The 24,033-nt window shown below is 42.3% G+C and overlaps 2 protein-coding genes across 13 annotated transcripts; one reads left to right on the top strand and one right to left on the bottom strand.

Annotated features, from left to right (window-relative positions):
• Positions 1-442: 442 nt before the first annotated feature.
• rps9 (ribosomal protein S9) lies at positions 443-3,896 on the top strand. 2 transcript variants are annotated; one of them, XM_026911618.3, is made up of 5 exons: positions 443-474; positions 1,282-1,394; positions 1,517-1,639; positions 1,813-1,999; positions 3,638-3,896. In XM_026911618.3, exons 2-5 carry the CDS (start codon positions 1,298-1,300, stop codon positions 3,813-3,815), a joined length of 585 nt encoding a protein of 194 aa, XP_026767419.1. In that variant the 5' UTR covers positions 443-474; positions 1,282-1,297; the 3' UTR covers positions 3,816-3,896. The 2 variants fall into 2 exon arrangements, with proteins under 2 accessions (XP_026767419.1, XP_053092589.1); XM_053236614.1 differs by having other exon boundaries at positions 456-479.
• A 115-nt stretch (positions 3,897-4,011) lies between these two features.
• On the bottom strand, positions 4,012-24,033 carry rap1gapl (RAP1 GTPase activating protein-like). 11 transcript variants are annotated; one of them, XR_008302201.1, is made up of 19 exons: positions 23,569-23,915; positions 21,615-21,814; positions 19,067-19,286; positions 18,108-18,331; positions 17,742-17,777; positions 17,617-17,664; positions 17,284-17,481; positions 16,890-16,987; positions 16,398-16,476; positions 16,240-16,293; positions 16,012-16,095; positions 15,714-15,814; positions 9,642-10,014; positions 9,488-9,559; positions 8,766-8,852; positions 7,772-7,915; positions 5,312-7,291; positions 5,136-5,223; positions 4,012-4,430 (listed from the first exon to the last, which is right to left on the bottom strand). XR_008302201.1 is itself a non-coding variant. In XM_053236608.1 (19 exons), the coding sequence occupies exons 3-19, from the start codon at positions 19,132-19,134 to the stop codon at positions 6,758-6,760; spliced, it is 2,031 nt and encodes a 676-aa protein (XP_053092583.1). In that variant the 5' UTR covers positions 19,135-19,286; positions 21,615-21,814; positions 23,569-23,869; the 3' UTR covers positions 4,012-6,757. The 11 variants fall into 11 exon arrangements, 8 of the variants coding, with proteins under 8 accessions (XP_053092583.1, XP_053092579.1, XP_053092580.1 ...); XM_053236608.1 differs by having other exon boundaries at positions 4,012-7,291; positions 9,642-9,812; positions 9,885-10,014; ... (1 more) ...; positions 18,299-18,331; positions 23,569-23,869; XR_008302200.1 differs by having other exon boundaries at positions 5,136-7,291.

The raw sequence follows: 24,033 nt of genomic DNA, 5'->3' as shown, positions 1-24,033 counted from the left end.
ATGATTTCAGTATTTGCATGAATTTGGGTTTTTTTTTTCAGTATTCTGTGTTTGCATGAATTTGCATGTGTTTTCAGTACTTGCAGTGCAGCGTGTTTGTGCGAGTGACCACGCTGAACAGAGCATGCGTAGCGCCGCAGCGCCATCTATCGGACATGTGTGAAATTCAGAATTCAGGCAGTGACTTGAGTTAGCAGGTTTTGGTAAAACAGATCAGAGGTGAAAGATGAAACGGTTTCTCTGCTGCAGATTATCTGCTGTGAAGAATTTCACCGTTACAGATGAAACCTTCTGCATTCTGCTGCCTCTGTTTTAATATCTACAGTATCCAGGTCATTTGAAAGCAGGTCCCAGGATGTACGCATGCGCGGGAGTGTTGCGGGGCCGCGCACTGGGGCGCGTGCACGCGGAGGGTATAAGAGCCTCCGTCACTTCCGCTCGCTCTCTTTTTCATTTCGACTGTGAGGAGGAGAGGTAAGGTCTGTCTCTCTGAGTCTCAACATAGTGCTGTTTTACAGCCTTCTCCGTCTTTCAGTGCCGTGTTTTAGACTGTAAATATGTTTTATAAAGTTATTCAGGTGTGTGTGTGTGTGTGAGTGAGTGTGTGTGTGTGTGAGTGAGTGTGTGTGTGAGAGAGAGAGAGAGAGAGCACGCGCATGTAGCCGCCATGTTGTTAGCTTCTCTGTAGCTGAGAGTTACTCAGCTATTAATAATAATAATAGAATAATCTTAAACATGGCTTCATATTCAGGATGATTAATACTAAAGTATAAGAAGTTGTTAATTCTGTTCCTGGATCATTTCTAGATCCTGTTATGAATAAAATATAAAGTGCTAATAAGAGGAAACACGTGGGCTGAAAACAAAAGAATATATTATAGACCTGAGTGAGTTATAATTCAGAATTACACTCTAAAATATTATTTATATCTGTCTAATAATCACATGATAGTGTGTTATTAAGGTTTCTCTCTTGGCTGATGATTTAAACTGAAGTCTGTCAGAATGACTGTGGTGTCATGAATTCCTCGTCAATGAGGCCTGAGAGAGAGAATCACATTATTATTATTATTATTATTATTACATATAAAAATAGTGGGGTTTTTTGGTGCCTGTCTTTTAAAGCACTGTGCAGATGTTTGAAAATTATTCTTTTGCTCTAATCAGCAATGTAATGAATCTCCTCATTCATTTGTTTTTGTGTCTCTTCATTAAGGTTTCTTAATGTGTGCAAAACTCACTATATATATATTATCGTCTCTGTGTGTGTGTGTGAGACAGGTGTGGATAAGCCGCCATGCCGGTTGCCCGCAGTTGGGTGTGCAGTAAGACGTACGTCACTCCACGTCGTCCCTTCGAGAAGTCTCGTCTCGACCAGGAGCTCAAGCTCATCGGTGAGGATTTGTTCGTCAGAATCACCTCCGATACTGAACCGCATTAATAAAACCGCACTTACAGCTTTAAGTATAAGTGTGCTATTAGTGTGTAATGTATGGCGTGTGTGTGTGTGTTACAGGTGAGTATGGTCTGAGGAATAAGCGCGAGGTCTGGAGGGTGAAGTTCACTCTGGCTAAAATCCGTAAAGCTGCTCGAGAGCTGCTCACTCTGGACGAGAAGGATGCCAGGCGTCTCTTCGAGGGTGAGGCTTCATGTAGTTTCAGTTACCATGACTACGGAGTTGTGCGGTCACATTGAACATTCACATCGAGTGTTTAGTGACTGTGTCCCAATCCACACACTGTGTTAAATGTCAGGATGTTACACATGCAGTGCTGTAATTAAAGGGGTGTGTGTGTGTGTGTGTGTGTGTAGGTAACGCTCTGCTGAGGCGTCTCGTGCGCATCGGTGTGCTGGATGAAGGCAAGATGAAGCTCGATTACATCCTGGGTCTGAAGGTGGAGGACTTCCTGGAGCGCAGGCTGCAGACGCAGGTCTTCAAGCTCGGCCTGGCCAAGAGCATCCACCACGCCCGCGTCCTCATCCGCCAGAGACACATCCGGTAAGAGCGCACGCAGTCAGGCTCCCTGACGAGGCCAGAGAACTCCTGTGACGCTTCTATCCACCTGTCTGAGGTTGTGTCCCAAACCGCACACCAGACACTTTGTGACAGTGTGAAAGGGTAGTAAATTGTATAGCGTTCTCCTCAAAGGAGTTTGTAACCACGGCAACCGGCCACTTTTCTTTACCATGACAACAGTGGCTGTCACAAATCCCAAAATTTCAGTAAAAGAGAAGAGTTGAGCAATTACACAGACCTCCCTGTTACCATGACAACTTGGCAATGCTGTGGCATCACAGGTGGCTGTTGTCACGGTAACTGGCGAAGCTTGAGGTTAGGGTTTGGGATGTTACATGTGGATGGAAGCGTCACTTGTGAATCGTAGCATCATTTCTGGCACACTTGAGGTTCACTTCCTGTACTGAGGCTGTGCTTCCTGTCCCGTTAGCCCTCGCTGAGCGCATGTGAAATTTCCGCAAGGTCAATTCGGCACTGAGCCGTATACCTTTGCCTGTGTTAGTGTGTCGAGCCCCGAGCTGGCCGTACGGACCGGAGCCCTTAACGCACCACAGGTAACGTCCACGGGCCCAAACACACCCTGACGCTAAGGCTAATGCTAACTCGCTCTCTCGGCCGATGATTTAAACCGACAGTGTCAGAGTAACCGTGGTGTCACGAATTCCTCGTCAATGAGGCCAGAGAGAGAGAGGGAGAGAGAATAGAACGTGTGCTGAAGATAACGGCACGGCGGAGCAGCGCTTGCTCTCGCTAACATCACATTAATTACATTATTTATCTAAATTAGATAAATTAATATTTATCTAAAGTTAAACTGCTGCACTTGAACCAGACAGCAGACCTCTTAACTCCTCCACATGCCTGTGCAGAAGAGTCGTTTAATGTGAACCAGTTCAGTGACACTCAGGATTCTTTAGGTCCTGGTTCACTGTGCTTACAACTTGATTCTCTGTAAATGACTCACTGAATCATCTGCTCAGATTCTGCCAAGAACTGACTGAGGACCAAAGCTCAGATTCCCCAAGCTGATTCTTTAGGAGTGATTCACTGAATCACCAATTTGATTCTTTAATTATTTACTGAATTACAGACTCAAATTCCATTGCAGTTGTGAGTTGTTTGGGAAATGATTCATTGAATCACTTGCTCGGATTTGATTTTTTTAGATTCCCTGAATCAACTAAATTCACCTCACTGTTTAGTACAGCAACTCAATGTCATAATTATTTATTTAAATTGTTAAATATTGGGAATCAGTTCATGACTGGCGTGTATTGTTACACCCATAGTGTGTACTACAAATAGTTAGTTTGCATCAGCTAACCGTAGTTTATTTAACACTATTACTGCGAGTAATTCTGAGACGGTAGCTGTAAAGTAGCTAACTGTAAAATTTAAGAAAGACGATAGATTTTACAGGCTGAGGTTCTGTTTAAAACATTGAAACACTTGCGATACAATACTGAAGCAGGTTACAGGTTAACATGGCTCATCCAATCAGATTGTAGAACCCAACTATTAATGTGTTAATGAACTGATTAGCTTGGTTGGGGTGCAGTGCGTTAAAGATGTATTTCACTGTGTGTGTGTGTGTGTGTGTGTGTGTGTGTGTGTGTTTAGTGTGCGTAAGCAGGTTGTGAACATCCCGTCGTTCGTGGTGCGTCTGGACAGTCAGAAGCACATCGACTTCTCCCTGCGCTCTCCGTACGGAGGAGGACGTCCCGGCCGTGTCAAGAGAAAGAACGCTAAGAAGGGCCAGGGCGGCGCTGGAGGCGGAGACGACGAGGAGGAGGATTAAACCAAATCAGCACACGGGGGGGGGAGATGTACGCTGCTGTCTGATCTCTCTCTTTTCCAATAAAAACAGAATTTTCTGACACATTCTGGTCTCTGGTTTCACTACAACACAAGCTGGTTTAAAACTGAAGGATTGTGGGTTCAGCTGTTACCCATAATGCAGTGCGAGTCTGAGTGAAACATTCATTCTGATGAAGAAATACAAACTGGTGCTCTGATACAGTTGCTGTATGATGGTGGACCAGCAGGGGGCGCAATGAGTCTCTGCTTAACCTAAAGGAAAATTTGCTTTAACAGTTTATTATTAAAGCTTGTAATATACTTTTTTTTTTTTTTTTTTCCCCAAAAACAGAAACAAAACTATCAGCTTCCTAAATCAGATGACCACAAAATCTTACAAATTATTCAGGGTTTTTTTTTTTCTGCCTTGTTTTTAAATGAATTATTTATTCGCAGACTGAAGATACATAAAACAGTAATATAGTCATTTGATAAAGATACCAATATAAAGAAAAATCACGTCTGAAACACACACACACTCCAAACAATGAGAGGAAAACTGCATCATGTCCAGCAGGTGTCGCTGCAGAGGCGAGTTTCACTCCACCGTCAGTTTCTTACATACAGAGACAAAAACAAATGGCTGGATTTTATTGTACTGCTCTGAAAATTGGTCAATTATGAGTTAAAACAGAAATTAACAGTTAATAATATTTAAATAAAAATCTTATTAGCATCATGTTGATGTTAATGTGGTTTTTTTTTTTTTTTTTTTTTTTTTGGAGAATCTTCACATTTAAAACACAACTGTGAAGTTAAAAGGAAAATTAGAATGAAATCATTTTAAGGGGATAAATTTTTTTTGTGAGTGAGAATGTGTGAAAATTATTTCTAATTATAAATGAATTATATACATAATAATAATTATATCTTTTAGAAAGTGTAGGGTGAAATAATACCCAGGCCGTGTGTTTCGCTTCTTTTACTCACTCAGGATGAATTTAAATTTGATTATAATCTTAATAACTTCAGTCAATATTTACTAATGTTTTTATAAAAATCCCAGATTTTTTAAAAATAAATAATTTTATTAAGTTAAAGCTCTGAAACACAAAGCTGGAGCTGATGTGTTTATTAGTATCTGTGTGTCCTGCTAATCTCTTATGCTAATGCTGATGCTAACTCCAGAGCCCAGTGTGTGGCCTGCACCCTCAGTCCCGTGACGTTTGAGTCGACGTGGATGTTTTTGTGTCTAAAGCAGCTAAAAACTAGAAAGCGCAAACGTGTGGGATCGTGAATGTGTTCCACGTCTGTGTCTCACTGTCCAGGCTTCTGTCTCGTCTCTCAGACAGGAAGTGAGGCTTCACGGCTGTTACACGTCTTCCTGTGGGCTGCAGTGTCCTGCTTCACTGAGGGACAGAAATGTTTTATTTCAGCATTTATCACCAATCAGGACGGTTTTATTGACACAGGATATTTCTCCAAAAGCTGACTCACCTCTCACCCTCCTGTAAGAAAAGCAGAAAACACCAGAGTGACTTCCTGATCATGTTCATCATATTTATCATTTATATCATATTTATCATCTTTATATTTATAATATTTATCATGTTCATCATATATATCACATTTACCATACTTATCATATTTATGATATTTATAATATTTTTCATGTTTATCATATCCATGTGGATTGATGTGAAATGAAACATGGGCTGTGTCTCAGATCATCCTGTACCATCACTGTGAAGTAGATCTCTAGCCCAGATGTAGATCTCTAGCCCAGATGTCAGTAACTCACCCTAAAATATCCACCTAAACTTTTCCCTCCTAATCAGTCCCTTCCTCACTTTCACTATTCCCTATGTAGTGCACTATGTAGGGAGCAGCAATAAGGGACTCGGCACTGAATTCAGACAAAAACGCATCATCGTAAAGTGAAATATGAAAACATGAAAATACTTTTCTGCATGAAATAAACATCCGACTGACGGCTTGAGTAAACACTTTACACTGTGTGCAGGGTTGCCAGGTGTGCAGGAGAAAATCCCTCTCCTATACACACTCCACTGATTTAACTTCCACCGTCAGTAACAGGGGTGTAACTGCATCGTATAGAGCACTTTTAACAATGGACACTGTTACAAAGCAGATACAGAAATCCAGCTATAAATCTTAAATGTGCGTTTTTGACATGACGCATCACTATGCAGAAATGTGCGAATTCACATCGCGGGAATCGGCGTTCTGTTAATTCTGCATCTAATGCAATTGCAGTGTTTGAACAGCAGAGGTCCCCATCTGCACAACCCAGAGAGTTAGGCTCTCTCTACCGAGAGCACGCTGGTCACATGATCACGTTCTTTCACTGCACTCATGAAGTGACCGTCAGCCCAATAGCTCCAGATTGCAACAACCAACATGTGTTATATGTTATACGGTTACACAACCACATTATTACAGTTTAAAAGCTTTTACACGACACCAGCTCAGCACTGCTGTGATCTACGGCGCCTGAGAACGAGGGAGCGGAAGTTGGGCGTTTTAGCTACTTTGGAGCTCCATTTCTGGTTAAAGTGAAGCCTCAGGCGCTGCTACGGAGCTCATTATGTTTTGGTCGATTTTCCCTGGGTCAGAGATTTTACCGATTCAATCAAATTTTTGGGAGAATTTATAAATTTATTTATTGATTTATTTTTAAGATACAGTAAGGCTAACCTTAGTCCATTTTGTTTACAATATTAACCTTCAGCTCGTAGCAATGTTTGATTTATTTAGTTTCATACAGACAAAAATGCACATTATTTTATTAGTTTTTGACTGAGAAATAAATAAAAAAGTGTCCTTTCAGTCATGAATTTTCTTCATTCAAATTTTGTTAGATATTCTGAGAATTGAATCATGAATGAAGTGACCCCTAACTAATAATAATTACTGACAGAATTATATACTGTATATCATCATAAATAAGGTGCAGCTCTGAGAAGGAGTCGAGCAGTTCAGTGAGGAGTTCTGTGTGTCTGGTTTTGGTGTTGGATCTGGAGTTGGATCTGGTGTTGGATCTGGTGTTGGAGTTGGATCTGGAGTTGGTGTTGGATCTGGTTTTGGTGTTGGATCTGGTTTTGGTGTTGGATCTGGAGTTGGATCTGGTTTTGGTGTTGGATCTGGTTTTGGAGTTGGATCTGGAGTTGGATCTGGTTTTGGAGTTGGATCTGGAGTTGGATCTGGTTTTGGTGTTGGAATGAATCCACACAAAATACTCAAACCCCCAACCTGCAGACGCACACTCACCTCTGATATAAAAAAAAAGACAATGGACTGACTTGGCAACCCTGAGTGATTTATACGCGTGTGTGTGTCTGTGTGTATGTGTGTGTGTGTGTGTGTGTGTGTGTGTTTTACACGTTGTTTCTGGCCTCCTGTCTTCTTCACAACTCCCAACGTGTCAAAAGAGTGACTGCGCACTCTTATAGCTCTCTACAGGAGAGACAGAGAGAGAGAGAGACAGACAGGAAGAGAGACAGATAGAAGGCAAGGAAGAGAGGCAGACAGGAGTTAGAGAGACGGATGGAGTGATGGACATATAGTGGGGAGGACAGACAGATGAGCAGAGACAGACGATGAAAGAGGCAGACAGACAGGAAGAGAGTCAGACTGAAGGCAAGGAAGAGAGGCAGACTGGAGGGAGAGACAGAAGGAAAGAGGGAAAGACAGATAGAAAGAGTAAGGAGGAGAAATGGACATGACTGCAGACAGACAGGAGGAGAGACAGGCAGTTAGGGAGACAGAAGAAGGAGAGACGGAGAAAGAGAGAGAGAAAGAAAAAGCCAGGGGGAAAGACAGACAGAAGGAGAGAGAGAGAGAGAGACAGACAGGAGGGAGAGACAGACAGAATGAGAGACAGACAGACAGATAAATTAATAAACGTCTGTATGAGATATGATCAGCGAGTCTCACTTTAAAGTTTTCAATGAATCCTCCTCCCCCCTCTGGAGGCGGGGCCACTGTGCTGGTGGGCGGTGCTGAGTTTCCCATCATGCACTGGGAGCGTGAGGACAGCTCAGACCTCAGCGCCTCCAGCAGAGAGGAGCGAGTGCGCAGCTTCAGGGAACAGAGAGAGAGTGAGACAGGTGTCTGTGTGTAGAGAAGCTGATACAGAGAGAGAGAGTGAGACAGGTGTCTGTGTGTAGAGAAGCTGATATATATAGAGAGAGAGAGTGAGACAGGTGTCTGCATGTAGAGAAGCTGATACAGAGAGAGAGAGTGAGACAGGTGTCTGCATGTAGAGAAGCTGATACAGAGAGAGAGAGTGAGACAGGTGTCTGTGTGTAGAGACGCTGATACAGAGAGAGAGAGTGAGACAGGTGTCTGTGTGTAGAGACGCTGATACAAAGAGAGAGAGTGAGACAGGTGTCTGTGTGTAGAGAAGCTGATACAGAGAGAGAGAGTGAGACAGGTGTCTGTGTGTAGAGACGCTGATACAAAGAGAGAGAGTGAGACAGGTGTCTGCATGTAGAGAAGCTGATACAGAGAGAGAGAGTGAGACAGGTGTCTGTGTGTAGAGACGCTGATACAGAGAGAGAGAGTGAGACAGGTGTCTGCATGTAGAGAAGCTGATACAGAGAGAGAGAGTGAGACAGGTGTCTGTGTGTAGAGACGCTGATACAGAGAGAGAGAGTGAGACAGGTGTCTGTGTGTAGAGACGCTGATACAAAGAGAGAGAGTGAGACAGGTGTCTGTGTGTAGAGACGCTGATACAGAGAGAGAGAGTGAGACAGGTGTCTGTGTGTAGAGATGCTGATACAGAGAGAGAGTGAGACAGGTGTCTGTGTGTAGAGATGCTGATACAGAGAGAGAGAGAGAGACAGGTGTCTGCGTGTAGAGAACCTGATACAGAGAGAGAGAGTGAGACAGGTGTCTGTGTGTAGTACAGAGAGCTGGACTTCATTACCTCCAGTTTACTGAAACGCTCGGCTCTGTAACACGAAATCTCTGCGTTGATCAGTTTGGTCAGGAGAAACTCCCGGAACACGGAACCCTGCGAGACACACGCTAATGCTAAGACACACGTTAACGCTAAAACAAACGCTAATGCTGAGACACACGCTAATGCTAAGACACACGCTAATGCTAAGACACACGTTAACGCTAAGACAAACGCTAATGCTGAGACAAACGCTAATGCTAAGACACACGCTAATGCTGAGACACACACTAATGCTGAGACACACGCTAACATGCTAACACCGAGACATGCTAACTCTGAGGCACACTGTGCTAAGATAAACTCACTATCATGCATGTTTTTTTTACTTATTAAAGATTGGGACTCCATACTTTTACCCGTTTACAGTTACAGTTAATGTTGTGGAACGTCTATGAATCGAGTTAGCTCCTTTTGTCGCTTACGTTATAGCAGCTATAAACACTCGTTTCCTCACCAGCCTCTTTATTCTCTCTCTTCAAGTTAATAAGAAAAAAACGCAGCTAGTTACACACGTTAGTGAGAAACCGCAAAGAAGCGTAAAGTCCTCTGTCCTGAAGACGTCGGAAAACTTCATGTTACACTGGAGACTCCTTCCATACATGTTACATAAACATTTCCTTATAGAAAACTTCACCATATCAATGATTTCACACGTTCTGTACACCATCACACGTGCAGATTCTCACCTCTGTAAATATGGGAGGGTTTGGAAGAGGCGGGCCAAACGGGGGCACATCCTCCCTGGCTGTGATGGACACCTGTCAATCAAAGAGGCAGTTATACTACACACGAACCTACTGTCACTGCTACACACACACACACACACACACAGTCACCTACCTGAAACGCCCCCCCGTCCCCTCCGTCTGCCCCGTTTTCTCGTTTTACCCTCCTCACAGCGATGAAGCAGTGCAGGAAGTGTGAGCTGATGACATCACAGAGAAACGGCGTCCTGCCTTCCTGGTACACCACGGCCACGATGTCGTTTCCGATGTGACGCTTCCTCTGGAGCTGAACACACGTCATCATCACTCCACTGTGGGCGTGTCCCAAAACATGTTCGTTTGTTTGTTTTTGCTCTACCTGCTGTGTATCTCCGTCTGTAAAGGGCAGTTTAGTTGATACGTGGAACATGATCTCTCGGCCGTGAAAGGAAGTAAACACCGCCTCACTTCCTGTTTGGCCATGTGACACATCCAGACCCCCTCTGAAGCTGAGCAATCAGCACAATCACTTTATTACCCAAACTTTCACATTTTATTATCACCATCATTATTAATAAAAATTTAACTCAAAATTCATGATATTATCACAGTTATCACCACAGATACGCCCTTACTGAGCGGCATGAGTGTGTTACTGAGCGGCATGAGTGTGTTACTGAGCGGCATGAGTGTGTTACTGAGCGGCATGAGTGTGTTACTGAGCGGCATGAGTGTGTTACTGAGCAGCAAGAGTGTGTTACTGAGCAGCAAGAGTGTGTTACTGAGCGGCATGAGTGTGTTACTGAGCGGCACGAGTGTGTTACTGAGCGGCACGAGTGTGTTACTGAGCGGCAAGAGTGTGTTACTGAGCAGCAAGAGTGTGTTACTGAGCAGCAAGAGTGTGTTACTGAGCAGGAGGAGTGTGTTACTGATGTTACTGAGCAGGACGAGTGTGTTACTGATGTTACTGAGCAGGACGAGTGTGTTACTGATGTTACTGAGCAGGAGGAGTGTGTTACTGATGTTACTGAGCAGCATGAGTGTGTTACTGAGCAGCAAGAGTGTGTTACTGAGCAGCAAGAGTGTGTTACTGAGCAGGACGAGTGTGTTACTGAGCAGGACGAGTGTGTTACTGATGTTACTGAGCAGGACGAGTGTGTTACTGATGTTACTGAGCAGGAGGAGTGTGTTACTGAGCAGGACGAGTGTGTTACTGATGTTACTGAGCAGGAGGAGTGTGTTACTGAGCAGGACGAGTGTGTTACTGAGCAGCAAGAGTGTGTTACTGAGCAGGAGGAGTGTGTTACTGAGCAGGACGAGTGTGTTACTGAGCAGGACGAGAGTGTTACTGATGTTACTGAGCAGGACGAGTGTGTTGCTGATGTTACTGAGCAGGACGAGTGTGTTGCTGATGTTACTGAGCAGGAGGAGTGTGTTACTGATGTTACTGAGCAGGACGAGTGTGTTACTGATGTTACTGAGCAGGAGGAGTGTGTTACTGATGTTACTGAGCAGGACGAGTGTGTTACTGATGTTACTGAGCAGGAGGAGTGTGTTACTGATGTTACTGAGCAGGACGAGTGTGTTACTGATGTTACTGAACAGGAGGAGTGTGTTACTGATGTTACTGAGCAGGAGGAGTGTGTTGCTGATGTTACTGAGCAGGACGAGTGTGTTACTGATGTTACTGAGCAGGAGGAGTGTGTTACTGATGTTACTGAGCAGGACGAGTGTGTTACTGATGTTACTGAGCAGGAGGAGTGTGTTACTGAGCAGGACGAGTGTGTTACTGATGTTACTGAGCAGGACGAGTGTGTTGCTGATGTTACTGAGCAGGACGAGTGTGTTACTGAGCAGGACGAGTGTGTTACTGATGTTACTGAGCAGGAGGAGTGTGTTACTGATGTTACTGAGCAGGACGAGTGTGTTGCTGATGTTACTGAGCAGGAGGAGTGTGTTACTGAGCAGGACGAGTGTGTTACTGAGCAGGACGAGTGTGTTACTGAGCAGCAAGAGTGTGTTACTGAGCAGGACGAGTGTGTTACTGATGTTACTGAGCAGGAGGAGTGTGTTACTGATGTTACTGAGCAGGAGGAGTGTGTTACTGATGTTACTGAGCAGGAGGAGTGTGTTGCTGATGTTACTGAGCAGGACGAGTGTGTTACTGATGTTACTGAGCAGGAGGAGTGTGTTGCTGATGTTACTGAGCAGGACGAGTGTGTTGCTGATGTTACTGAGCAGGACGAGTGTGTTACTGATGTTACTGAGCAGGAGGAGTGTGTTACTGAGCAGGACGAGTGTGTTACTGAGCAGGACGAGTGTGTTACTGAGCAGCAAGAGTGTGTTACTGAGCAGGAGGAGTGTGTTACTGATGTTACTGAGCAGGACGAGTGTGTTACTGAGCAGGACGAGTGTGTTGCTGATGGTACTGAGCAGGACGAGTGTGTTACTGAGCAGGACGAGTGTGTTGCTGATGGTACTGAGCAGGAGGAGTGTGTTACTGATGTTACTGAGCAGGACGAGTGTGTTACTGAGCAGCAAGAGTGTGTTACTGAGCAGGAGGAGTGTGTTACTGAGCAGGACGAGTGTGTTACTGATGTTACTGAGCAGGACGAGAGTGTTACTGATGTTACTGAGCAGGACGAGTGTGTTACTGATGTTACTGAACAGGAGGAGTGTGTTACTGATGTTACTGAGCAGGAGGAGTGTGTTGCTGATGTTACTGAGCAGGAGGAGTGTGTTGCTGATGTTACTGAGCAGGAGGAGTGTGTTGCTGATGTTACTGAGCAGGACGAGTGTGTTACTGATGGTACTGAGCAGGAGGAGTGTGTTACTGATGTTACTGAGCAGGACGAGTGTGTTACTGAGCAGGAAGAGTGTGTTACTGATGTTACTGAGCAGGAGGAGTGTGTTGCTGATGTTACTGAGCAGGGCGAGTGTGTTACTGATGTTACTGAGCAGGACGAGTGTGTTGCTGATGTTACTGAGCAGGACGAGTGTGTTACTGATGTTACTGAGCAGGAGGAGTGTGTTGCTGATGTTACTGAGCAGGAGGAGTGTGTTACTGATGTTACTGAGCAGGACGAGTGTGTTACTGAGCAGGAGGAGTGTGTTACTGATGTTACTGAGCAGGACGAGTGTGTTATAGATGTGTAATAGATGATGTAATAGGCAGAACATGCCTGTTGTAGGATATTTGTTATGATTTTTTAATAATAATTGAAACAGCTGGGTTAAAGGAGTTGCGTTGTAATGATGTAGTGATGTGTTACGGTGTGTGTTGGTGTGTTATGGTGTGTGTTGGTGTGTTATGGTGTGTGTTGTTGTGTTATGGTGTGTGTTGGTGTGATAATGGTGTGTGTTGTTGTGATAATGGTGTGTGTTGGTGTGTTATGGTGTGTGTTGGTGTGTTATGATGTGTGTTGTTGTGATAATGGTGTGTGTTGTTGTGATAATGGTGTGTGTTGTTGTGATAATGGTGTGTGTTGGTGTGTTATGGTGTGTGTTGGTGTGATAATGGTGTGTGTTGTTGTGATAATGGTGTGTGTTGGTGTGTTATGGTGTGTGTTGGTGTGATAATGGTGTGTGTTGTTGTGATAATGGTGTGTGTTGGTGTGTTATGGTGTGTTATGGTGTGATAATGGTGTGTGTTGTTGTGTTATGGTGTGTTATGGTGTGATAATGGTGTGTGTTGGTGTGATAATGGTGTGTGTTGTTGTGTTATGGTGTGTGTTGGTGTGATAATGGTGTGTGTTGGTGTGTTATTGTGTGTGTTGGTGTGATAATGGTGTGTGTTGGTGTGATAATGGTGTGTGTTGGTGTGTTATGGTGTGTGTTGGTGTGTTATGGTGTGTGTTGGTGTGATAATGGTGTGTGTTGGTGTGTTATGGTGTGTGTTGGTGTGATAATGGTGTGTGTTGGTGTGATAATGGTGTGTGTCGGTGTGATAACGGTGTGTGTTGGTGTGATAATGGTGTGTGTTGTGATAATGGTGTGTGTTGGTGTGATAATGGTGTGTGTTGGTGTGATAATGGTGTGTGTTGTTGTGATAATGGTGTGTGTTGGTGTGTTATGGTGTGTGTTGGTGTGATAATGGTGTGTGTTGGTGTGTTATGGTGTGTGTTGGTGTGATAATGGTGTGTGTTGGTGTGATAATGGTGTGTGTTGTTGTGATAATGGTGTGTGTTGGTGTGTTATGGTGTGTGTTGGTGTGATAATGGTGGTGTTGGTGTGATAATGGTGTGTGTTGTTGTGATAATGGTGTGTGTTGTTGTGATAATGGTGTGTGTTGGTGTGATAATGGTGTGTGTTGGTGTGTTATGGTGTGTGTTGGTGTGATAATGGTGTGTGTTGGTGTGTTATGGTGTGTGTTGGTGTGATAATGGTGTGTGTTGTTGTGTTATGGTGTGTGTTGTTGTGATAATGGTGTGTGTCAGTGTGATAACGGTGTGTGTTGGTGTGATAATGGTGTGTGTTGTGATAATGGTGTGTGTTGGTGTGATAATGGTGTGTGTTGGTGTGATAATGGTGTGTGTTGTTGTGATAATGGTGTGTGTTGGTGTGTTATGGTGTGTGTTGGTGTGATAATGGTGTGTGTTGGTGTGTTATGGTGTGTGTTGGTGTGATAATGGTGTGTGTTGGTGTGATAATGGTGTGTGTTGGTGTGTTATGGTGTGTGTTGGTGTGATAATGGTGTGTGTTGGTGTGTTATGGTGTGTGTTGGTGTGATAATGGTGTGTGTTGGTGTGTTATGGTGTGTGTTGGTGTGATAATGGTGTGTGTTGGTGTGTGTTGGTGTGATAATGGTGTGTGTTGTTGTGATAATGGTGTGTGTTGGTGTGTTATGGTGTGTGTTGGTGTGATAATGGTGTGTGTTGGTGTGATAATGGTGTGTGTTGGTGTGATAATGGTGTGTGTTGGTGTGTTATCGTGTGTGTTGGTGTGATAATGGTGTGTGTTGTTGTGACAATGGTGTGTGTTGGTGTTATGGTGTGTGTTGTTGTGATAATGGTGTGTGTTGTTGTGATAATGGTGTGTGTTGGTGTGATAATGGTGTGTGTTGGTGTGTTATGGTGTGTGTTGGTGTGATAATGGTGTGTGTTGGTGTGTTATGGTGTGTGTTGTTGTGATAATGGTGTGTGTTGGTGTGTTATCGTGTGTGTTGGTGTGATAATGGTGTGTGTTGGTGTGTTATGGTGTGTGTTGGTGTGATAATGGTGTGTGTTGTTGTGATAATGGTGTGTGTTGGTGTGTTATCGTGTGTGTTGGTGTGATAATGGTGTGTGTTGTTGTGATAATGGTGTGTGTTGTTGTGACAATGGTGTGTGTTGGTGTTATGGTGTGTGTTGGTGTGTTATGATGTGTGTTGGTGTGTTACGATGTGTGTTGGTGTGTTACGATGTGTGTTGGTGTGATAATGGTGTGTGTTGGTGTGATAATGGTGTGTGTTGTTGTGTTATGGTGTGTGTTGGTGTGTTATGATTTGTGTTGGTGTGATAATGGTGTGTGTTGGTGTGTTATGATGTGTGTTGGTGTGATAATGGTGTGTGTTGTTGTGTTATGGTGTGTGTTGGTGTGTTATGATGTGTGTTGGTGTGATAATGGTGTGTGTTGTTGTGTTATGGTGTGTGTTGTTGTGACAATGGTGTGTGTTGGTGTTATGGTGTGTGTTGGTGTGTTATGATGTGTGTTGGTGTGTTACGATGTGTGTTGTTGTGATAATGTTGTGTGTTGGTGTGATAATGGTGTGTGTTGTTGTGTTATGGTGTGTGTTGGTGTGTTATGGTGTGTGTTGGTGTGTTATGATGTGTGTTGGTGTGATAATGGTGTGTGTTGTTGTGTTATGGTGTGTGTTGGTGTGTTATGATGTGTGTTGTTGTGTTATGGTGTGTTATGGTGTGTTATGGTGTGTGTTGGTGTGATAATGGTGTGTGTTGTTGTGTTATGGTGTGTGTTGGTGTGATAATGGTGTGTGTTGGTGTGTTATGGTGTGTGTTGGTGTGATAATGGTGTGTGTTGTTGTGTTATTGTGTGTGTTGTTGTGTTATGGTGTGTGTTGTTGTGTTATTGTGTGTGTTGTTGTGTTATGGTGTGTGTTGTTGTGTTATGGTGTGTGTTGGTGTGATAATGGTGTGTGTTGTTGTGTTATGGTGTGTGTTGTTGTGTTATGGTGTGTGTTGTTGTGTTATGGTGTGTGTTGGTGTGTTACCCTGTGAATCCTCGCAGTTTAACAGTTTGTCCCAGAATAGACAGGAAATGTTTAAACTCCTCACTCTCCTCATTATTGCTGAGAATGTCCTCCTCTGTTAACTGTAACACACACACACACACACACACACACAAACCTGACTGCACCACTGAGTGTGTGTGTGTGTGTGTGTGTGTGTTTTATGAGGATTTCTCACACACCTAAACATTAGATCTGTCTCAGTTCTTGGACGACACCAGGTGAGAGTAACACTGTATGATAATAATAATAATAATAATAATAATAATAAGTTAATTACTTGTCCTTCCTTCTGATATAAAACCCCAAATTTGAAGTTTTGAGACACTCTGTGTTCATCAAATGCTGTTATCAGCTCTGGAGCCTGAAACACACACACACACACACACACACACTCCTGTTCCACTGATATTGTAATTGTTCAATAAAAAAAATCTGATATTAGGAATATCAAGCGTGGTTTAAAACAGACATTTTTAATCATTAAAGTTTAAAATTAAAAACTGACCTTCAGGTAGCTGACCACTTCGAAACAGGACACGCTCACGCTGGCACACAGCATCTGCACACAGCAGCAGCACACAGCAGCAGCACAGCGCTGAGCTCTTAGGACCATTTTTACTTTCAGATTGACATTTTTCAAAACATAGGATTCGTCCTTACTACCTTTGCGAGCTCTACAGCTGTGGGAAAGTTCTGGAAGAGAAAGACGGAGAAGGTCGCGTGCAGAGAGCACTCGTTCATCCTAAAGACGAAAACAGAGTGTGTGTGTGTGTGTGTGTGTGTGTGAGATAGACAGAGAGAGAGAGAGAGAGAAAGAGAGAGATAGAGTAAGTTCATTAACTAAACCTTTTGTGTAAGTCCACTCGAGCTGATCATGTCATTACAAAGAAGATGGACAAGTGGACTGAATCAAGGGCAAGTGGACAAGGGGAAGTGTTAAAAACAGGAATTTAGACAGAACTAAACTTCACTGGAGAGAGAGAGAGAGAGAGATGAGGAGATGTACAGAAGGAGAAACAGAGAGAGAGACTGAGGGAGAGAGAGAAACAGAGCGAAAGAGAAATACAAAGTGAAGGAGAAAAAGAGAGATAACAGCGGAGGATAAGACAGAAACAGACAGAGAGAGGGGAAGAAAGAGAGACAGACAGATCTGACCTGAGAATGACCCTCAGTCGGTTCTCCTCCTCCTCCAGACAGACGGAGAGAACGAGTGGCCCGAGTGAGGGATCGACTGCAGTGAACGAGTGATGGTACTGAGGGAGGAGAAGAAACGCTGGTGTTACTCTGAATGCTGCAGTATAAAACTGCACTACAGCGAGTAATAAAGCGTCTCACTCAGGAACTATTCTAAACGATGCAGGACGTACAACACGGCAAAACAACTTCCTTTTTTATTCTTAATGCACATCACTTCATCCTGTTTAATCCTCATCCCGCTCCAAACTTCTCCAAACCTTCAGGAAATCATCTGACCTGCAGTTAGTGAGAGAAAGAATCTGGCCAGTAGTGCACTAGGGCACTAGGTAGTGCACATGGGATGTGTTCTGACCCTGTGTCTGAAAAACTCCTGGTAGATTTTGGCCTCGCTGTCTCTCTCCATGATGTCGTAGGTCTCGAGGCCGAACGAGGGACTCGAGGACGTGGGACTCGTCTCAACATGTCTGTCCAAGGGAGGGTCGATCCAGTAGCCTCCAGACTTAGGGGGCAGAATGAGGGGAAGCCCGTCTCCTATCTTCAACAGCCGCGACTAAAATAAGAGACAAACACACAGTACAGTGTAAAAATCTATGAGAATTTCAATCAGTCGTGAACTATATAACATTTTCCTCAGTTAATCATAAAAATTAATAATAATAAATATGAGATGATGATGAGAACGTACTTTAAAAGGTGGAGGAAACTCACAGCGCTGCTCATCTAATCTGCTGCCCTGCAGAAATAAACTAAAAAATAAACACACACACACACACACACACCTCAAGACGCTGAAATATGAATTAATATTACCTGCAGCTTTTCAATAATCTCGAACAGCTCCGTCACCTGCAGACGACACGACGAGACAAACACAAACACATTTCGACTTTAAATCATTTAAATTAATATAGAAATATAAATATGACATTTTGAAAGCCTTTCACTGGTGTTCGAGAAAAATTAGAATTAAAACATAAACTATAGTCAGTTTTATTAACTAGTACTACAGAAAATTCTCTCTCAGAAAATGAGCATAATTTAATCCATGTGTTTATTTTAAAGCTTTGGTGCATTTAAACAATTATTATTAAATTATTGATTTTCCGAACTAAAAATGAATGATGTAAAAGTGCCCCATTTTTAAATAAAAGAAAAATAAAAAGTGTATGATTTCACCTTCTGGTTGGGGTTTGCAGGGACGAAAGGTTTGCTTTCATTAGATGGAGAGTCTAAAATATCCAGAATGCTGTGGCCAAGAGTCTCAGGACGACTCGAATAAAATAAAATGAAAATTTCATGAATTAAAACTAACAGTGAATGAAAGTCAGCGAGTTTAGAATGAACAGAAGGTGTGTGTTGTGTTTTACCTGCTCTCACTGTCACTGATGAACCTGTCGATCCTGTAACACAGTAAAGATCATATGTGTGTGTGTGTGTGTGTGTGGAGGTGAAGTTCTGATCGTGTATGGTCTTTAACCCTAACCCGAGCTTCTGACGGACTTTTCTGCGTGTGTTTTGTTTTAAATCAGGAATTTTATTTCCAGCTCTGAATGAAGGAACAGTCAGAACCTCCTTCAGCTCATCGGGGTTCCTGCTGCGGAGGTCAATCACACAGACAGATAAAGGTACTGTACAGGTTCAGGTACTATTTCCCCCAAAGTACCGACACGCTGTACACTCTGAACACCACGTACTGGAGATACACAACACACACTTCAGGTACATGGAGCTTAACTAGTAACTAAATTAGTGATGACTAGATTATTTACATCACAACACTCTTAACTTACACAACTTACACAACTTAGCTGCAGTGTAATTATAAACATTCAAATTCTACAATAATTATAATCATAATAAACAAATAAATGAATAAGTAGGTATAGTTATAAACAACAACAACAACAACAATAATAAACTGTAGCTATGGTGACGGTGTGTATGTGATGATGATGTACATTAAAACCAGGTGAACGTTTTTGATGTAGAAGTAAAAAGAGAGAAAGTGGTATTTCTACATTATTCTCTGAACATGATCAGTGATCACAGAAGTCCATCACTACACTGTAACACCATATTTACACACACACACACACACACACACACACACACACACACATGTACAGTGTGCTCACCCTCCATACGCTCCAAATGTAAAACTCCTCTTCCGGGAGAAAGACGAGTCGCTCCGTCTCTCCATCATTCCATCAGTGGATGAAAGATTCGAGCCTCTGTGTTTTCTGTCTCTCTCTCTCTCTCTCTCTCTCTCTCTCTCTGCCCCCTGCTTCTCTGTTATTTAATCTCTCTCTTCATCCTTCCTCCCATCCTGCTGCCTGTTGACTGACAGCTGTAACTCTTACATGTCCACACACACACACACACACACACACACACACACACAAACACACACACATACACACACACACACACACACACACACACACAATGATGCATATTTACATTCACCTGGCTTCAGTAGAGTGTAAAGTGTTAACATTCGCTTACATTTGTATTTAATTCTTTATCACACATGTTGCACAACAATAATAAAAAAAACCTCACAACTCACAAATTTGAACTCACAACTTTATAATAACTAATACAGAATGTCTGTGTAGCTGCAGTATGTGTGTGTGTGTGTGTGTGTGTGTGTGTGTGTGAGAACCGGGCGACACACTCCTCCCGTTACCCTTTCCGCTGGCTCTCCCAGTGAATAATGGATGAAGCTGAAGAGGGCACATCAGCGGGGGAGAGGAAGAGCGTGAGGGGTCTCTGAGCTTTAATAAAGAAATTAACACACAATTCACACTCACTTTATGTACACTTTACTGCACCACAGTGCTGCTGAATTCTTGAACTAGAAGGTGTTGATTAGTTTTCTATAACAGCAGCTCTGACAGTAGCGCAGTGTTTATATTAATGCACTCATCCTAATACGTTATGGTTTCCATAGTAACAGCTCATTCACAGGGACGTGTGCAGCGAACGCTCCACTGATAATAAACAGATGAAAAAAATCACTGATGTGGTGAAGTTTTCTGTTACATTTAACCTTTGTGGAAGGAGTCTCCAGTGTCAGCGCTGTGTAACAGTCAGAGGTAAAGCTGTAGCTTTAAGTTTTCCGACGTCTTCGGGACGGAGGAGTTTACGCTTCTTTGTGGTTTCTCGTGTGTTTCTTGGTCTTGCACGCTCTTCATTCTGTTTGTTTTCTGAAGAGTTTTTATCATGTTTTTTATCGTGTTTCTTTGAGTTATCATCTCCCTGGCTTTCATTTATTCCATATTTTTATTCAAAGCCCCTGCCCAAAAAACTCAGAACCTGTAATCATATCCAGCTCAGATTCGTTAATAAGACACGTGAAGGCACTGCACTTGGGGAAAGTGATGGTGTTTTATTGAAGCTCCATGGATTTAACAAGATTTTAACCTTTCTTGTTTGAACCTCTCTCTCTGTCTGTCTTTCTCCAGCATTAAATCATAAATAACATATCAGTTTATAAACAGCGTCTCAGAGATGAGCAGGAATCTTTCTCCACCCGTTCAGCTAAATCCCTCAGCAAGCTGGTCACAGTCAGACACTCTCCACTTTTTAATTTCATAAATGCATCATTTAATAATAAAAGCAATACAAAAGGAAAAGATAATAAAGATGTTTTGCTAAATCGTATTCATAAATGTATAGAGAAGTTTATTCGTTCTGAGCCTCTAATAACCACAGAAGGTACTTGCAAAAAATAAGCACTTAAATGCGGCTCCAAGGAGCGAAAAGGAAAATCGAGCCGTATGCTGACAGCAATATCTCACACATACAGTATCTAATCATGAACACGGAAGTGTACGTCTAGTTCTCTTTCTCAAAGACGAGATTAAGAACAGCCAGGAATCGAGGCAATGCTTCATTTTTGCAGAAGTTGTTCAGTTGCTCGATCTTCTCCGTGTCTTCGCTCACCTTGCTCCAGTAGAAATCTTCTGAATCTTTGATTTTTATAACGATAACAGCTCGGACTGGAGGAACCGGATTTGCTTCCATCTTCTCCTTCTCTTTCAGGATGTACAGGTGAGCTTGAGCTTGAAGATAGTACTGATGGGAAGTGTTGAATTCAGCCTGGAAACCTTTTTTGGCCAGAGTGAATATTTCTTCTGCCATGTCACGTGTTGCAGTGTTACATTTAATGATGATTTTCTCGATGTCTTTAGAAGAGCTTTCAATATCTGCTAGAAAGTTCAGCGTTCCAGAGAGAAATTCAAATTCCTGCTTTCTATTGTTCTTGTAGTTTACATGATCTGGATTTTGCCTCATTTGTCCCAGGTAGAATTCAAAGCAGTCCATGGCATTCTTTTGGTTTTCATTGTAAGTCCCATACGACACATTTCTAACACCTGTGTTGTATTTTAATACAGAAGTTTCTTTGTACGTGTCTTTCATCTGGAATCCGCAACCAGCCTGAGCTTTTTTTCCCCATTGCGCCATTAGGGTCTCCTTTTTTGAGTCTTCAAACTTTCTAAAAAATATCATCTTTGTGATTTCTTGAGCATTACCTTTCTCTTTCAGTTGCAATGCTTGTTGAATTTTCCCACAAGCCAGACGAGGAATCAAAGCGATTCGGAGTGTACAGTTTTCCAGCTCTTGTTTGATACTTATTGCATCTTCGATGACATTTGGGTGTGTGGATTTAGTGATTACCTCTGGTGTCAGAACTCCTTTAGGGAGTGTAATCTTCATTATCTTCAGGAGTTTCTGATAATCATCAACACTGAGAGATTCTACTTCCTGCTCAGTTCCACCAGTGTGTGCTGTCTGTTCTGCCATTACTGCAGCTTTTCCTTCTCCTGACTTTCTAGACAAATCTGTTGTTTTCACTCTCGAGCCTCAGCGTCCTTTACCTAAAAAAGGAAACGTATATAAATGCAGTGTGAATCTAAATGAAAATTCATTTTTAGTTATATAGCTCTTTCAACAATACACAAAGCGGCTTTACAGAAATCTGTAAATTACGGATCTGTAATGAACGAGTATAAAAGAGTAAACGATTGTTTCACTGATGTGTTCTTTAACATTGCCGGGAATCATTCACTCCTTCACAGCAGCTGCTTATCCCATTAACCCACAAAACACACCAGGAATATCATGACCCTTTTGTTTGTCTGCTATTGTTTAAATAAATCCCACAATTGAATCCCAATCTCACTGTTGTGACAATAACAATCTAGGAGTATTTTTAATATCTTCTATTTGGGAGGAAAGATATTCTGATGGAGCAGCAGTGAGAGTCTTGAACTCCGCCTAGCACTATTGCTTTTTTCTCAATCCCTCATTTAAATAAACCTTAACCTCATTTAAAAAACACATGTTCAGTGTTTCTGTCATCACTGTTCATGTTATTATATCATACAGTAATACAATGAAGAAACTGCTGGACTGTTCTGTTGTTCATAATTGTAATTTTGGTCTGTGGAAATTTCAAAACACATTTGTACCATTAGTACAGAATCCATGGGCTCTAATAAAAAGTCCAACCTTCCAGAGATAAACCCAGATTCCACCGGATATTCTCTTCTGTACTTCACGCCTTCTATATCAAGCCCTTTCTCTCTGAGGAAGAATCCGAAGCAGTCTGTTGCGTTGTTTTTGTTGTCTTCTGGATTCCCAAACCAGGCTTTTCCAGCGCCTGCAGAACTGAGCCACTTTTCAGGAGTGGAGATCGGCGTCTCATTAAACGTGCCTCTCATCCTGAACCTGCAGCCGCTTTTAGGAGCGTTTTTTTCCCACCGTTTCTTTAAGCTGTTCTCTGAGGCTTTTTTACATGTTTTAAAAAATAAAATCTGTATGATGTCTGTAATCTTGCCTCTCTCCTTCACACACGACAGACGAGGTTTGTCAACTACTGTGATTTTAGCGTTTCTCAGATGTCGTTTGATGACATCAGGATGTGCCGAGCGTTGACTGACCTCGGGATTTAAAGCTCCTTTAGGCAGGTTAATCTTTAACAACTGCAGAAGCATCTGATAATCATCCACACTGAGAGGCTCGAGCTCCTCGTCACTGAGAGATTCTTCCTCTTGAAGAGAGACACTTCCTTTATGAAGTGTTTTCTTTTACCTGTAATTCTACTAGAATTTCTCATGACTACTTTTTAAACTGTTTAAACTGTAAACTCCATGGGTTCTTTATTGAGTTTGGACATGATGCTAAAAACACAAACCAAAATGCTGAGTCAGTGTCAAGTTTTGAAAACATTGGTTTTCTTCATATTTGAAAATCAATGAAATGAAATGAAAGTCAGTCACCCATAAATTACCAAGTTCCTGCACAGCACAGCTGATTAGCTGATGTCCACTATACACCATAAAAGTCAAACAGTTGGGGTTTACATTAGTTAGTCTTCCAATGTGTAAATTTATACACACTCAGGAGCACAAGTAGAATACGAACGTTTTTCCAAGTTTATGGAATTTTCATGAAATTTCTTGTATAAATGCTCATAGGAACTATTTACAAATAAATCCATTTATATCCAGCTTGATAAATGAAGCCCATAATCATCATGTTTAGTTATCAGAGTAACACTACTGTATCTAACATGAACATCAGTACTGTAATCACTAAAACACTGAGTAGGAGAGAGAAAAATACTCACTGCTGTGTTTAATGACGGAGTCTGAAAAAGGGAAATGGTGTTTAGATGGAAGAGATCAGAGGAAAGACACCTGATGGCTGAGCTCTCTGTGTGTAGAATCAGCTAATAATAGGTGTGTGTGTGTGTGCATTTATAACGTCACTGTGTATGGAATCAGCTGATATGGGGGGTGTGTGTATGAACTCCTCCCTATGAACTCATAATCCATCTGGTCATGTTTGGGCGAGTAAACAGGGTGGATCTGGTTAAAAAGTTTTCTGTGAGGAGCAAAATTGAATTTAGCAATAAATGATAGAACAACATTTATGTAGTAAATTAATGTAGTCTGCTGTGAGCACACACACATAAAACTTAGTTGATTCCTTTTTTTAAAAAAAGAAAGCACGCTTACCAGGCTGTTGATTAAAAATAAACAGAGTCATGCTGGTTTCACTTCTTATTAAATGCCCCACTTTCTGAGCTGCG

Source organism: Pangasianodon hypophthalmus, chromosome 1, assembly GCF_027358585.1.
Source record: "Pangasianodon hypophthalmus isolate fPanHyp1 chromosome 1, fPanHyp1.pri, whole genome shotgun sequence".
NCBI classification, from domain to species: Eukaryota; Metazoa; Chordata; class Actinopteri; order Siluriformes; family Pangasiidae; genus Pangasianodon; species Pangasianodon hypophthalmus.
This window is presented reverse-complemented; position numbering and strand designations above follow the sequence as displayed.

Coding starts and splice junctions, on each gene's coding strand:
- rps9 (XM_026911618.3), top strand. CDS start 1,298: ATGCCGGTTGCCCGCAGTTGGGTGTGCAGTAAGACGTACGTCACTCCA. Junction 1,640..1,812: donor TGCCAGGCGTCTCTTCGAGG/GTGAGGCTTCAT, acceptor GTGTGTGTGTAG/GTAACGCTCTGCTGAGGCGT. Junction 2,000..3,637: donor ATCCGCCAGAGACACATCCG/GTAAGAGCGCAC, acceptor GTGTGTGTTTAG/TGTGCGTAAGCAGGTTGTGA.
- rap1gapl (XM_053236599.1), bottom strand. Junction 17,482..17,616: donor AGTTTCCTCCACCTTTTAAA/GTACGTTCTCAT, acceptor CTCTTATTTTAG/TCGCGGCTGTTGAAGATAGG. Junction 16,477..16,889: donor CGACTGAGGGTCATTCTCAG/GTCAGATCTGTC, acceptor TTTCGTCTTTAG/GATGAACGAGTGCTCTCTGC.